General features: G+C 43.0%; 2 protein-coding genes across 2 annotated transcripts; one reads left to right on the plus strand and one right to left on the minus strand.

Annotated features, from left to right (window-relative positions):
* Positions 1 to 607: 607 nt before the first annotated feature.
* bnip1a (BCL2 interacting protein 1a) lies at positions 608 to 6,007 on the minus strand. The gene is made up of 6 exons (XM_012831872.3): positions 5,863 to 6,007; positions 4,671 to 4,763; positions 4,470 to 4,561; positions 3,873 to 3,977; positions 3,187 to 3,305; positions 608 to 2,026 (listed from the first exon to the last, which is right to left on the minus strand). The coding sequence occupies exons 1-6, from the start codon at positions 5,944 to 5,946 to the stop codon at positions 1,830 to 1,832; spliced, it is 690 nt and encodes a 229-aa protein (XP_012687326.1). The 5' UTR covers positions 5,947 to 6,007; the 3' UTR covers positions 608 to 1,829.
* Positions 6,008 to 7,602: 1,595 nt separating this feature from the next.
* Positions 7,603 to 13,678, plus strand: LOC105902818 (muscarinic acetylcholine receptor M1). The gene is made up of 3 exons (XM_031587446.2): positions 7,603 to 7,887; positions 10,931 to 11,806; positions 12,151 to 13,678. The coding sequence occupies exons 2-3, from the start codon at positions 11,078 to 11,080 to the stop codon at positions 12,907 to 12,909; spliced, it is 1,488 nt and encodes a 495-aa protein (XP_031443306.2). The 5' UTR covers positions 7,603 to 7,887; positions 10,931 to 11,077; the 3' UTR covers positions 12,910 to 13,678.
* The last annotated feature ends 34 nt before the right edge of the window (positions 13,679 to 13,712 follow it).

Genomic DNA, 13,712 nt, shown 5'->3' on the forward strand with positions numbered 1-13,712 from the left:
CTCAAGGTGCTGAAAAGAACAAGTCAGATAGCGCGGCAACGCTGCTCCCAAAATAACCAGCTTCCCTCGTCCTCTGCCGCCGGTGGAAAGAAAGCCAGGGGCTCGGGTGCAGGGAGAGAGAGCGAGAGAGAGAGGGAGAGAGGGAGATGGGGTGGGTGGAGGGGTGGAATAATCTGCTTTTCCGGGTCTTATCGGAGGAAAGACAGGGACGCATGGTGCTCTATCACCCAGGCTGTGTGATAGGCGCTCTGGCTTTTCGGAGCTTTTCTCTCCCCCCCACCCCCCGCCCCCTCCCTGATACTGGGTTTCTCCCCGGTCAATGGCACAGGCGGCTTTGCTGGAGGGGCCTGTCCGGACGGAGGGCTCTGCCAAGTTAATGCCATGCAGAATCACAGGCAGCGGAGTTTAACTCAACAAACGCGCCTGTCAGACAGTAGGTGTTATTGTGACAGCAGACAGAATGTGCAGCGTACGCCAGGAGAGGCTAACAAAGCTGACTTAAACGCTCACCGCCTCAAATAACCATGACACCATACTAGGTGAGAACAGTTATAAAAAAAAATAAAAAAAACTACTACCGCCCTTTAAAGCACAAAGAAGAATAATGTGAGACACAGGATGGGGGTTTTATTTGGTGAATGGACAGCCACATTCGGAGATTTTTTTTCTCGCTCATGATTACACCATTTCATCCTGCCAAGTCAAGGCAAAAGTCAAGCACAACTGCTGCCATAATGATCTTAAGTTTGACTCCAGTTTTCCTTTTCAACGACTAAAGAAACCCACAGCTGTGCCAAATACAGTCTCGAATACAGGCCGACGCTGGACAAGGACCTGCTCTTGACCTGGCGTGGCACAGTCCTGGGTTATAATGCCATGGTGGTGTTTGGGATGTTTATGACCCAGAAGTCCACCTACACACTAAAGAAAATAAATGGACTGTAGGCAACCTTTTGGGAACCTTTAGCTCATCCCCAGAGAATTCTAGGAAGAGCCTTAAATGATTCCCATCTGAGGATAAGGTTCAGAGGCGTTAGGTTTTTCTCTGAAGCTGTACACAGTGCTTGTGTCACCATAAGGGTTTCAATAGCTTGAATGCAGAGAGCAAAGAAACTTGGTGTAGCCATTATCCCAACACTCATTTCTAAATCTATGCACAAACAATCGATACACCACACTGACATCCAGTAGAGTGACAAACATAATAATTTAAGCCAGATAAGTAATTAAACATGAAAAAAAAAAGAATCTTCAGTCGGTTTTTGTGTAGTCCCAACCGCATTTAAATACAGACAAGACTGCTTTTACAACACTGTATGATGTCACTGCAGCTGAATAGCAATTTTTTGCTAGTTTTTATGTTGTTAATCAATCTTACTTGCTTTTGTATTATTCAACATTTACAACGTTTTGCTAGGATAAGGATAACTAATAGTTTGAATGAATAGAAAAGCTGTTGAAATGTGAAAGAAAAGAGGGAGCAAAAAGTAAACAATACTGGTGTATGATTACTTAATCGGCAGATAAGACTGTGCAGGAGTATGGCGGAGGAGGAGATTCAGAGTTACATGAGGTCAGTTCTTGATGGATTCCGCGGGGCTTGTTGTAGTTAGCAGGTCACTGAAGTATGCATCACAGTCAAAACACATCAAAAGGAAATCAGAGAGAGAAGAGGGACTAAACGGTAAAGTGCGGTTGTTGCGTCCACATGATTACAGTTTAAAAATCAGTCGGATTAGAGGTTCTTTTGTTTTGTCTTGTGAGTGTGTGTGTGTGTGTGTGTGCGTATGCGCGTGTGTGTTTTAGTGTCTTTTGGAAAGGCATACTGCTCACAGGAAAGGGAAGAGTCTTTTTTTCAGAATGTACAACACCGTGGCCAGAAAGAGCGCGATTGCCAGGAAGATGAGCAGCTTGTCGGTGAGCTCGCGCCGGTTGTACTTGGTGATGAGCTTGCGGCCCAGCTGAATGGTCCCGGTCATGGCCTTGAACTCCTCGTTGGTCTCCAGCACCGTTCTGGAGGACGTGGCTGAAGGAGGGTGAAAGCAATCAGTCGCCACGGTGCTCCAAATGTGTACATTTGCGTTTATGGGTTTATGTGTTACATTTTTACGTGTTCAAATGCACATATATGTGTTTGTTTGTTTGCTTGTTTTGAGCACAGCAGTACTGTATGGAGCCATGCATCTTGGGTCTGTGTGACTGATATGAATTCCACATACAGTCAAAAGTTTGGACACACCTTCTCATTTTTTGAAAAGATTTTTCTTTACTTTTTTTATTTTCTGGATGTAGATAACACTTTTTTTGTTCAGTACATCATTCCATATGAGTTCTTTCGTGGTTTAAATGTCTTCAGTATTAATCTACAATGTAAAAAATAATAAAAGTAAAGAAAACACAATAAAGGTGTTTCCAAACTTTTGACTGGTACTGTAGTTTGACTATTCGACCTTGCTCAGACCAGAGAGAACCACAGTCAGCTTGGTAGTCCCGATAGGGGCTTTTCTTCCCAAGCCTTCTCTCGCTTGATATCCAGAAAGATTGGTAGGTGAATAACGCGACGCAAATGTCCCTTCTTAAGCACTTCCTCTGCCAACAAAGCTATGAATAAAAGTCTTAGGGGTAGGATAATCAATGCTTCATCAGAAAAGGTATCAGATGTTGATGTGGTTTACGGTCGATACACATTAAAAAACATGACCAAACTACAGCCCACACCAACCAAGGTGACTGGGGGGTCTTTTGAACAGGCCACTCATGTCATTTTACAGGTTAGGTCACATGACCTCTAGCCAATGAGCACTTGCCTTCAGAATGAAAAGGTTTTGTCCTTTCTAAATATCAACTGTTTATTTTTTAATTGAGCACTTTTAAAAGGTCCAAGTGGTGTGAATGGCTTGTGGTTATATGTTAACCTTGTTATATAAACACCACATCAAAACAACTTCACCTTCAATTACTAGGGGAATTCTTCTGGTGCAGTATTTTTTAGAGAGACAGATAGTGGCTAAAAGTATATATTTTTGTGTGCGTCAGGCAGTATTTGTGTGTGTGCGTTGTTTTTGGTTGTGTCAGGCTGTGTGTGTGAGTGTGCGTTGTTTTTGTGTGCGTCAGGCAGTGTGTGTGTGTGTGTGTGTGTGTGTGTGTGTGTGTGTGTGTGTGTGTGACGGTGGCAGTGGTACTCACCCAGAGTGGTTATGGTTTCCTCGCTCTGGTTCACCTGCTGTGACATCATGCGGCTGATGCTCATCAGGCTCTCGGTGATGTCACTGGACGTCTGGGCCATACTCTCTTTGGTCATTTTCCTGATGCGGCGGAGAGGGATCGGATCAACTCTACATACGCTTGGTGCTTCATAAACACAATGTAAACCTCTATTCATGTTTACATTAAGTACAGACATGAGGTCGTTAGCAAAGACATTGTTTTGTTTCACCCAGTTCTTTTTCATAGAGGAGTTGAGTAAAAGTGATTTAATTTTTCTGATGTGAAAGAGAGAAACAGTAGATCAACTATTTACAGACCCAGTGCTTAATAAAGGTGTGCAAATAAATAGTTTTATAAAAATGTAAACCTATTTCCATGTACTCGTGAACATTAAGCACAGCCATGAGATTATTATTAGATAATTTTACAGACAATCTATATCAATGATCAAGATGGTGCATTGAAACTTGAGTTTCATATGGCCAGTAATATGTACTGTTGTCTGTGATCCATTAATGAGCTTGTGTTTTGCTGTAGATGTTGATAGTGATTTATGATGCGTCTGAAACTCACCTCTGTCTTAGTGAGGTATCTCCACCATGTTGCGTCTGAAACTCACCTCTGTCTTAGTGAGGTATCTCCACCATGTTGCGTCTGAAACTCACCTCTGTCTTAGTGAGGTATCTCCACCATGGAGCAGCTCCTCCTTCTCCAGACTGTCAATGGACATCTTGCTGGCCAGGTTAGCCTTTCTCCATGCTGTCTGATTACTACAAACACACACACACACACTGACATTACATTGTTGTAGAGCACCATCTAACATGAGTTGGTTTTACCAGAAAGGGAGCCACCTGTCATACCAGATAACTGACGAGACATGGAGAACTGCTGATACAGGGACTGCTATGTGATTGTGGCTGAATTGCTGAGGATATTATTAATGCATATAATCAATGCTTATCATTCAATAAAACATTCTAAAAACTCATTTCAAATTAGATCTATTAGAAAGAAAAAAAATCAACCAACAAACTACTTGCAGTAAATATAGCACATATGCTTAATGTTTTCAGTTTTTTCACTTCTGAATTCTGTGCAGAGGTTATATGAGGTACACAAAAAGTCAGAAGAATTGTGTGAATTTTTTATGAATGAGGCACACTGGAAACAATAGGCATCGTGTAAAGAGGAAAATAAACATATAGAACGGACATGTCACTGATCCATGAATGGATTTACAAAGCCCAAGAAAAACTAACCTGAGCATCTGCTTGCGATGTCCTTCAACTTGCTTCAGCATGGAGTGCCTGTCCGAATCTCTGTCCTGTTCTTTGCCCATTTGTTCCAGATCCTTTAGAAAAACAGAACCAGAGTGGATGCATTGAATGGATATCAGGCCATGTAGACGTTCTCCAAAAACAACGACTGTTAATAAGGATCCAATGTAAGCTCCATCTGACCTGTATCCGCTGGCGGAGGAAGCTGAATTTCTCCTTCACTTTGTAGTTGAGCTCGGTTAGAGTACTCTGAGGGCCATTGCATTCAGCAACATCCTAGCACAGAGAATCATTACAACTGTTAGCACAAGAACACAGATGGGCATAACGGATTCAGGAAGAGTACAGGAGAAATCCATATCCAAATGACGACTGATTCGCCCTGCAACAGTACGCTGACACGCAAACAAAGTCGATATGTTGAATGCTTCATGTCGATTCTATGTGTCGTGCTACTGTATAGAGCTGCTGGGTCGGGCAAGTTAAAACGCTAGAGCACTTCACTGAAATCATTCTTATTGACTAAAATCTAAGATAATAGGGACGCGCGTGAATTAGCAGGCCGTCACAAACCATGGGGAATAAAACGCTACATAACATAAAATTGGTATTCAAAAGGTATAGCATATTCTACCAAAATGCAAATATCTCCCTGTTGTAGGCCTGACTTACCTGCCAAACGCTTTTACATCACGTCACGTTAAAGCACCCATAAGGAGTTCTGTTCCAAAACTAGCAAGCTAACTACCTAAAATGCATGCAAAAACCTTGCAAACAGTACCAACCCAGTTGATACAGATATAATCTTGCCAACACACTAACTGGTGTCTTTCGGCAGTATAGCTGGCAATGTCATGCTGTGAAAGCTTTTGTTCCATTTTTGCAGGGTGTTCCAGCCCGCTACACATAACTACATAGGGCATATCCTGGATGGCTAGTGGGGAAGACACAGGTGTTTATCTGTCCTTCACATTACCATATGCTATCAAAATTAATTTGAGGATGGTACCAAAACTAGTCGCCTATAAAACCATACCTCAAAAAGTGTCAAATTGTTGCATAGTTACTTTAACACTCCAATCATCTATAAGCTGGTTAAAGGTGCACGCTAAATACCAAAATGAGTCGCCTAGGAAAAGCAGGATATTTTAAACGCCCCCTGTTTATATCCCTATTTCCTTGGTATGAGCATGATTGTAAAATCATGTTATTGAAAACTTTCACTCTATATTAGCCTATGAAATTAGACTTTTAATGCAACCAATTGGCAAGCCTATTCCTGGGCAAAACTAAGCCCCTTGTCTCCTCAAAGTCAAGAACAAAGGGTTGTTGTAATAAGAAATGCGGCATATACTAGCTTAATATGGTGTCTTACCTGAATAATCGCTTTAATTTCCAAATCATATTTGATTATTTCTTGTTCACATACTCTTACGTGGACATCTGTGGTGGCCGCCATTGTGAACGACTGACTACGGCAAGTCGAGAGGAGAGCCTACGACAACCACCAAACGCAGAACGTGTTTTCTTTTGGTCCATATTTATCTGACTGTACAAGCAAGGCAAGACAAGGCATGTGAAGACTCACATTTTTTTATCCTATTTTCAAAACCAATCAAAATAGACGGTGTATCAATCTTTGTGAGTTGATTTTGCGATAATGTCAAACATCGACTCAATCAGAGGTGGACTGGGGTATTGCATGTCTCCTAAGCGCCCTCTGCTGGTATTCAGCGCAGGTGACCTCTTTTATAAAGGGAGTTTCTGCACTCACATTTTTGTTTCTGTTGACCTATTTAAACATACACACACACACAAACACACACACACACACACACACACACACACACACACACACACACACACACACACACACACACACACACACACACACACACACACGTATACAGAGAGAGAGAGAGAGAGAGACAGAGAGAGAGCATTTCAGCACCACCAGTTTCAGAGGTTGTTTGGTGTCTGTTTGATCTATAGGTTTGATAGGTCAGATCTACAGGACACAAGTTTTCCCATCAGTCTTAATATGAGTACAGGCTAACATGTCACTGTGCCACATAATTTATTAGTTCATGTCTCCCTGCTGCATGAGGCTGCATCTCTTGCAAATCGGACGCAAATGGTGACAAAGAACTTCCTTTTCCTCGACAGACTTGGTGTAGCCAAATACTCTGCCTCTTCCTGCTCTTCATCATCTAGATAGAACACAAAAGAAGAGCCTATGACTTCAAAAGTAAAGTCACTGATAGAAGAAATGGTTCAACCAGAAGGAAACTGTCCTTTCATCTTCATAAAACTAAGTTCTGTAAAATTACTTCTGATCTCTGTTTTAAACTGTACATTTAAAGTGTGAAGAAATTGAAGATTGAAGCTTGGAATGCGTATAGAAAACCCTGGTCTACATTATCTTTCTCTCTCCTGTGTGTGTGTGTGCGTGTGTGTGTGTGAAAAAGGGAGAGAGAAAGAGAGAGAGAGAGAGAAAAAGAGAGAGAGAGAGAGTCTTTTTTCTCTGGAGCCACTGGATGCCCTCTTTAAGGGGGGTAAAAAGTTCATTGTGAGGGACAATCAGCTACTGAATAAACACAGAGCTAGCAACCTTTTCATGGAATGATTTTACTAGTCCTTGCAACCAGGGACATGCTGTATAGTCTGTACACATTGTGCACAGGATATGAGAACATTTTCACAGCAGGTGTGATAGTAATATTATTAGTACCTACAAGCAGTGGTGGCCTGTTAAACTAAGACAATACAATAAAGCAATATATGATAATAAAACTGCCATCACCTGGTGTGTGGATAAAGGCCATTGATAAGGGCCTGTTAAAATGGACTGTCCAGCTATTATAATTATGGAGCTATGTGACAAATTAGGAGAAATGTGAAATTATAAGAAATTATGAAACTATGAGAAATATTGAAAACAAATTAGTGACTAATATCACTAACAAGTGAATCAAATGAGTGAGTTATACCGCGGAATAGACCAATAATAATAACAGAGGTACGCAGAGGTACGCTACAAAGTGTTGCAACCTATCCCTATTGACTTTTTGCCTCTGTCAGAGTTTGCGTCTCCTTGGAGGTTTCTCTTCTGATAAGCACAAACATGCGAACGTAGCTCACACGAGTTTTGGCACACCTGCAAACCTCACGTAAGCCGAAAAACAAACCGCACCTCGGTCACCGGAGGGGAAAAAAATCACAACTTAAGCGGGCATAAAGACACTTGAGAAGGTGAAAGGGAGCGGTGTGCTTCCTCAGTACTAGATAACACCAACCTAATGATTTCCTTTGAATGGATTAATGCTTATGTGAACTCCAGTTGATCATCAGACTGAATCTTCACACGCGGGAGGCATGCCACACACAACTTTCGTGGCAGGTCAGTATTTCACACTTACCAATAATCGAAATATAATGTTTCTGTACTGTCCTGTACTGGAGAGTATATAGGACTGACCGTAGCGCTACTGCAATGTATGCTATACGCGTTGTGACAAATGTATATATAGTTCTATGACATACGTATATTTGAAAAGTGGTCCAAGAGAAGGGTTTCAAGTTGCTTTATAGTTTCTTGAGAATATTTTGTCTCAGAAAAGTTGTTGAAATAAAGTTAAAGTTAAAAAAATTAATTGGCTTTTACTTCAGTGTTATTTTAACATGGTGGTTTTTCTTGACCTCTATGTTAAAGTTGTTCTGATGCCCCAACAGGAGCAAATTACATGATCAAAATTCATGCCTAAATTCCTGTTTTATTCATATTTTTTTTTTATTTTCCTTGTCTATAGGTTCAATATATGAAACCTATTGGTTTTAATAAAACAGAGAAATAAAGCTGGTTTACCATGACACAGCTAACCTTTTAATTCTGCATGTCTTTTGAGATGTATCAGTCTGGTCTCATTCTATTCATCAGCTGATGAAAAAAATATTTGCTGTCTCCAGACACCCAGACAATTATTTCAGACATACTCAATCTAAACCTCACAACTCCCATGACGGGGAAAGGGATACCGTTACCATATTTGGGAATGCTTTTCTGAGTACAAGTGATTATTTCAGCACAGTCAAGGTTACAACTTGAAACGTCTTCCAAATGTTACTCTGGCTCTGAAATTCTTATGGGATGTGGGGGGACAGACTCCATGGAGTCTGTCTTATATTAGTTAATGTTGCTAGGAACCATGGTTCTGAATGGGACTGCAATAAAACATTGCTAATTGAAACATGAGTTCTTCAGATGCCAGATCACAACCATAGTTAAGAACACAAGACCAAATCAAAAACTCCTTAAACAAATTAGCCACGCTAAGAAAATTCATGGTAAACAAACCAAAACATTTGTCATATTGATGGACAGATCATGGGAGAAAGAGTACATATACAGGCTAATCCAGTCTCATGCACTGTACTCTACTGTTTCACTCTTTCCTGCTTTGAAGTTGACCTCCATATTCTTCTCCCAGTTTGCCAAGAAAGGTGGAGCTCTCGAGTGGCGCTCTATTTTTCCTTTGAAAGGTCTCTCTGACTTGGTGACGCCATTGTCCCTCCTCAGGGCTTAGTCACTGTGTCTCAGAAGAGGATCTACATCCGTGGACCTCTTTGCCATGTCTGTTTGAGGAGGCTTATGTGGTTCTGCACGCTGGAATCGGCTGTGTGCTTTTTTATGCTGGGCTACTATACACCCCCCCCCCCCCCCCCCCCCCCCCCCATTCTTGAGACTGTTTATGCAGTTGGCTGTAACTTTACTTTCACTGCCAGCCAATCAGATAGACAGTTAGATAGACAGACAGTTAGAGAGTGGCTGCACATTGCAGACTATTAGGAGTCCTGTGAGCCACACATTTTTGCAAAGCGTTTACACCGATCGATCACATGTCCCAAATTGTTGAAAAATATTGTAAGACTGGTTGCAAGACGGTAGAGACGTCACGTCATTTTTCTTCCAGTGACTTCCTGTTGCAGCGTGTTCTTGTTCAGAAAACGTACGGTTAGGCTGCAAGGTTATGCAAAAGAACACAATGCTCTAGGATGACAAGCAGTGACCCCCCCCCCCTGCTTGCGGTTGCTACAGCAGAGGCAAACAAAACTACATACAGAACTGGGATATAAACAACATGATATTGACTTTGGTTTTATAGTCAGTTTGCACTGCATGTCAGCTGTTATAAGTTCATAATAGCAAGTTTGAGCAAACATTGGCATACATCATTCATAATGTAGGTCATCATGGGGGAGATTTATTGGGGACATTTGGAGCTCACTGAATAAAATGATGAATTTCGCTTGTCAGATGTTCCACGGAGCACCACTTTATGCTTCTAGTTTAGGCTGAAGAAAAATACATTTGGACAGTTCCTTGGACGGTTCCTGATACAAATTTCACTGATCGGATGAAGATATATTAACACCGAAAAATAATTCTCTGAGCCGGGATATGATATAATACATTATTACAAACAGTTAGCACTTTTTTTTGTATCTCAAAGTCTAACTTTCTTCTGATTGGAGACTATATCAGGGAGCGCTGGAGATCTTACGCAGTCCTTTAGTTTTTCGTTCACTTTACTGACTTCAAATTGCTCTGCTCTATTGACCACTTGACCATCTGTATAAAACCGTTTCCTCTCAGTACTTCAGTACATTAGAGATGATGCAACACATCTCTTCTCAATACTGTATGCAAATTGATACACTTTACCAAAACCCTCCAGCATATAACAAACATGTAATAAACGTGTTATGTCAGATGCCATTTACTCAGCACCTTTTGCATTGTATGATGCTATGGCAACATATAATAAAGTAATAATGTAACATTCATAACTTCATAAAGACTGCATGACATTATGATTTTTTGCCACTAACTGACATGACTAACAAACCTAATTTGCTGTGACATGGTTATGACATGGTTATGTCACTCGTATGGCGTTTTAATGCAAAGTGTTACCACTGGTAGCAACCTCTCAAGCGCTTGTCTACGGCAATCACAAAAGAACAGAACACATGTCCATCCCTGACCAAAGATGGACAGTTCACTTGACTTGGTCCCCGGTCGCTTACAAGCTGCCCACTGCTCCTGGGGGGTCCTGGAGGAAGGACAGTCCAGGATGGGAAAAAGCAGAAGATAAATTCACCGCGACCTCAGGCCTGTGTGTGTGTGTGTGTGTGTGTGTGTGTGTGTGTGTGTGTGTGTGTGTGTCCTGTGTCGCCTCCATATATTCACGTGTGTGTTCCAGTGTGTCATGTGTGCCAATAAAACCTGACAAAATTATTCACTGATGCTGTTCACATTCAGTCATGAAATGCCTACAACATACTGAGTACAGATTAATAACTATATGCTAACTGTAACTGAAAGTGGACAAAGAGGCTGCATAGACAGCAAAGGTTTATTATTCTTCTTCCTCTCCTCACAGTCTTCCTCAACTATGAAGAGAGGACCTGAAGATGCCACACCAAAGAGTAACAACATGCAGTGATGGAAACCCATCTCCACTGGCAACATGAGTCTGTTAGACCAGCCTTGTCCATCAGTATCCTCTCTCTCCTTTGAGTCCTTCCCCATGAACATCTCCACCCATCCCCCTCAGTACCTCTCCAACCACTCCAATGCAACTGGTGCACCAGTTGCAAAAGCCTTCACCTGGGAGATGGTTCTGATCCTCCTCATAACTGGACCCTTGTCTGCTGTCACCATCATCGGCAACCTTCTGGTCATAATCTCCTTCCGTATCAACTCCCGCCTTCGGACAGTCAGCAACTACTTCCTGTTGAGCTTAGCTGTGGCTGACCTCATCCTGGGCGCAGTGTCCATGAACCTCTACACAACCTACATCCTGATTGGCCGATGGGCCCTGGGCAACCTAGCCTGTGACCTCTGGTTGGCTGTCGACTACGTGGCCAGCAATGCCTCTGTAATGAACCTGCTCGCCATCAGCTTCGACCGTTACCTGTCCGTCACACGACCTCTGACCTACAGAGCCAAAAGGACCCCAAAGAGGGCGGCCATCATGATTTCCTTGGCGTGGGGGGTGTCTCTGATGATCTGGGCACCCCCCATCTTGTTCTGGGAGGACATTGTGGGTGAAAGGAAGGTTCCAGAAGGTGACTGCTCAGTTCAGTTCTTTCATGTGCCGGCGATGACGTTTGTCACAGCCATTGCGGCGTTCTATCTGCCGGTCACCATCATGGCGGTGCTGTACTGGAGGGTCTACCGTGAGACCGAGCGTCGCTCAAAGCAGCTCGCCGGCCTGACTGGCACAGTGACCACAGCCCTGGTTGTCACATCACAGGTACCCTGCATTTAACCTATAAATCATAAGGATTTTTGTCCTTGTGTAAAGGATTTTCTTCACATACTGTGATTTCAACTACTTTCACATCTCTTGCATCACATTTCCAGATTTGGAAATAATAAAAGCTTATTCTGTATTGAATTTTCCGCAATATAAACGCAATTTTGTAAGACCTGGGACCTGGCTTATAGACACTTATAACATTTGTAACACCTTACAGTTGACAAATACAACAAAACTTATTTTACAATTTTTGTGACCCCATCTGTCAGGGCCAGTAGCTATGCCCTCGCTGCATGGTGCTCCTCTAAAATGATTCCCCTGCGTGTCTTCTGCCACAGGCCTCAGTGCAGCAGTTCTCCCAGTCCAGCAGTAGCACTGCCAGCAGTTCTGGAGAGGCCCACGCCCAGAGCCCCACCCAGGCAGAGGTAGGTGGGTTAAGCAGAGGAGAGGTGACCGGCTGCTGGATCACATTCCTACACTGTCTCAAGGGCGAGAGGAGCGGGCAAGTGAGGGACGCGGGGTCCTCCACCTCCCAAAAGCAGAGCAGCTGCACCCATGACAGCAACAGCAGCCTGGACAGCATCAGTGGTGACCGCAATGATGAGGACTTCAATAGAAGCGTGCAGATGCCCCTGGTCCAGGTGGGTGATGGGAGGGAGGGTCTCACAACACCTGAACATCCTCCCACCGTCCGCGGGCGCGGCAACCAATCGTCCGTCCGCCCCTACTCGATCTCCCTCCTGGCGGCGGCGACGACGTGCAGCGCGTCGAAAACCTTACAGAAGCTGCGCGGCGGCTCCTCGCTGATCCGGGAGCGGAAGGCGGCGCGCACCCTCAGCGCCATCCTGCTGGCGTTCATCGTCACGTGGACGCCGTACAACATCATGGTGCTGGTGTCCACCTTCTGCGAGAGCTGCGTGCCCGAGCAGCTGTGGCAGCTGGGATACTGGCTGTGCTACGTGAACAGCACGGTCAACCCCATCTGCTACGCCCTCTGCAACCAACACTTCCGCGTCACCTTCAAGGAGCTGCTGCTGTGCAAGTGGAGCGGCAACAGGAGGAGGAAGAAGAGGTGGGTGAGGCCAGGGGTAGGGTGAGGGGAATGTCACAGATGCTGAGGATGGATTGCACACACCCCTCTCTTCTCATTTCACTCCTTTGTGGACGCTGATGGACGTCACCGTTTGAACAGCCCGCGGTGCAAGACGACACAAAGCAAGACGCCTTTGTATGTACCACTATCATGACGTGATGACTTTACAGCAACACAGGACCAGTAGTAGACATGTGGGTATTTCTTTGAGATCAATGTTGCACAATGTTGTATTTTTCCTCACCGTTTTCTTATCAAAACCCGACAACCGTCTTGCCATATGACTCACAGGAGTATTTTTGTGCACTGAATACTTGAGGATTATCAGCAGCTGAAGCCGAGCATCATCCCGGTATACTGTGAGAAGCTGATCCTTCCGCTGTGACAAACTAAAGTACTTCTAAAGTGCAAAGACTGTCAGCACTCCATATAAAATGATTCAATATTGCAGAACATTATGTGAATGTATATGCACAGACGTTCATTTTAAGTATAAGGTGGCTGTATACAATGATGTCACAGATTCTACAACTTTTTTTGACAGCTGTAATCCAAGAGCTTTAAAAACTTCTTTTTATTCAATTATTTTGTGAACATCCTGTATGTTTTTCCTTTTGCAAAATGTGATAAAAAAATTAGGCATATTTTTCAGTCCCATGAATACTTTAATAGGAGGAAAAGATAATACAAAGTAAAAAACAAACAAAAAAACACATTCATTTACTTTAATGAACAAATACAAAAATATGATATACCACCGAAAACACTAAAAATAAAAATGAGACAAATAGAAAATGTTATACGGAA

Source organism: Clupea harengus, chromosome 20, assembly GCF_900700415.2.
Source record: "Clupea harengus chromosome 20, Ch_v2.0.2, whole genome shotgun sequence".
NCBI classification, from domain to species: Eukaryota; Metazoa; Chordata; class Actinopteri; order Clupeiformes; family Clupeidae; genus Clupea; species Clupea harengus.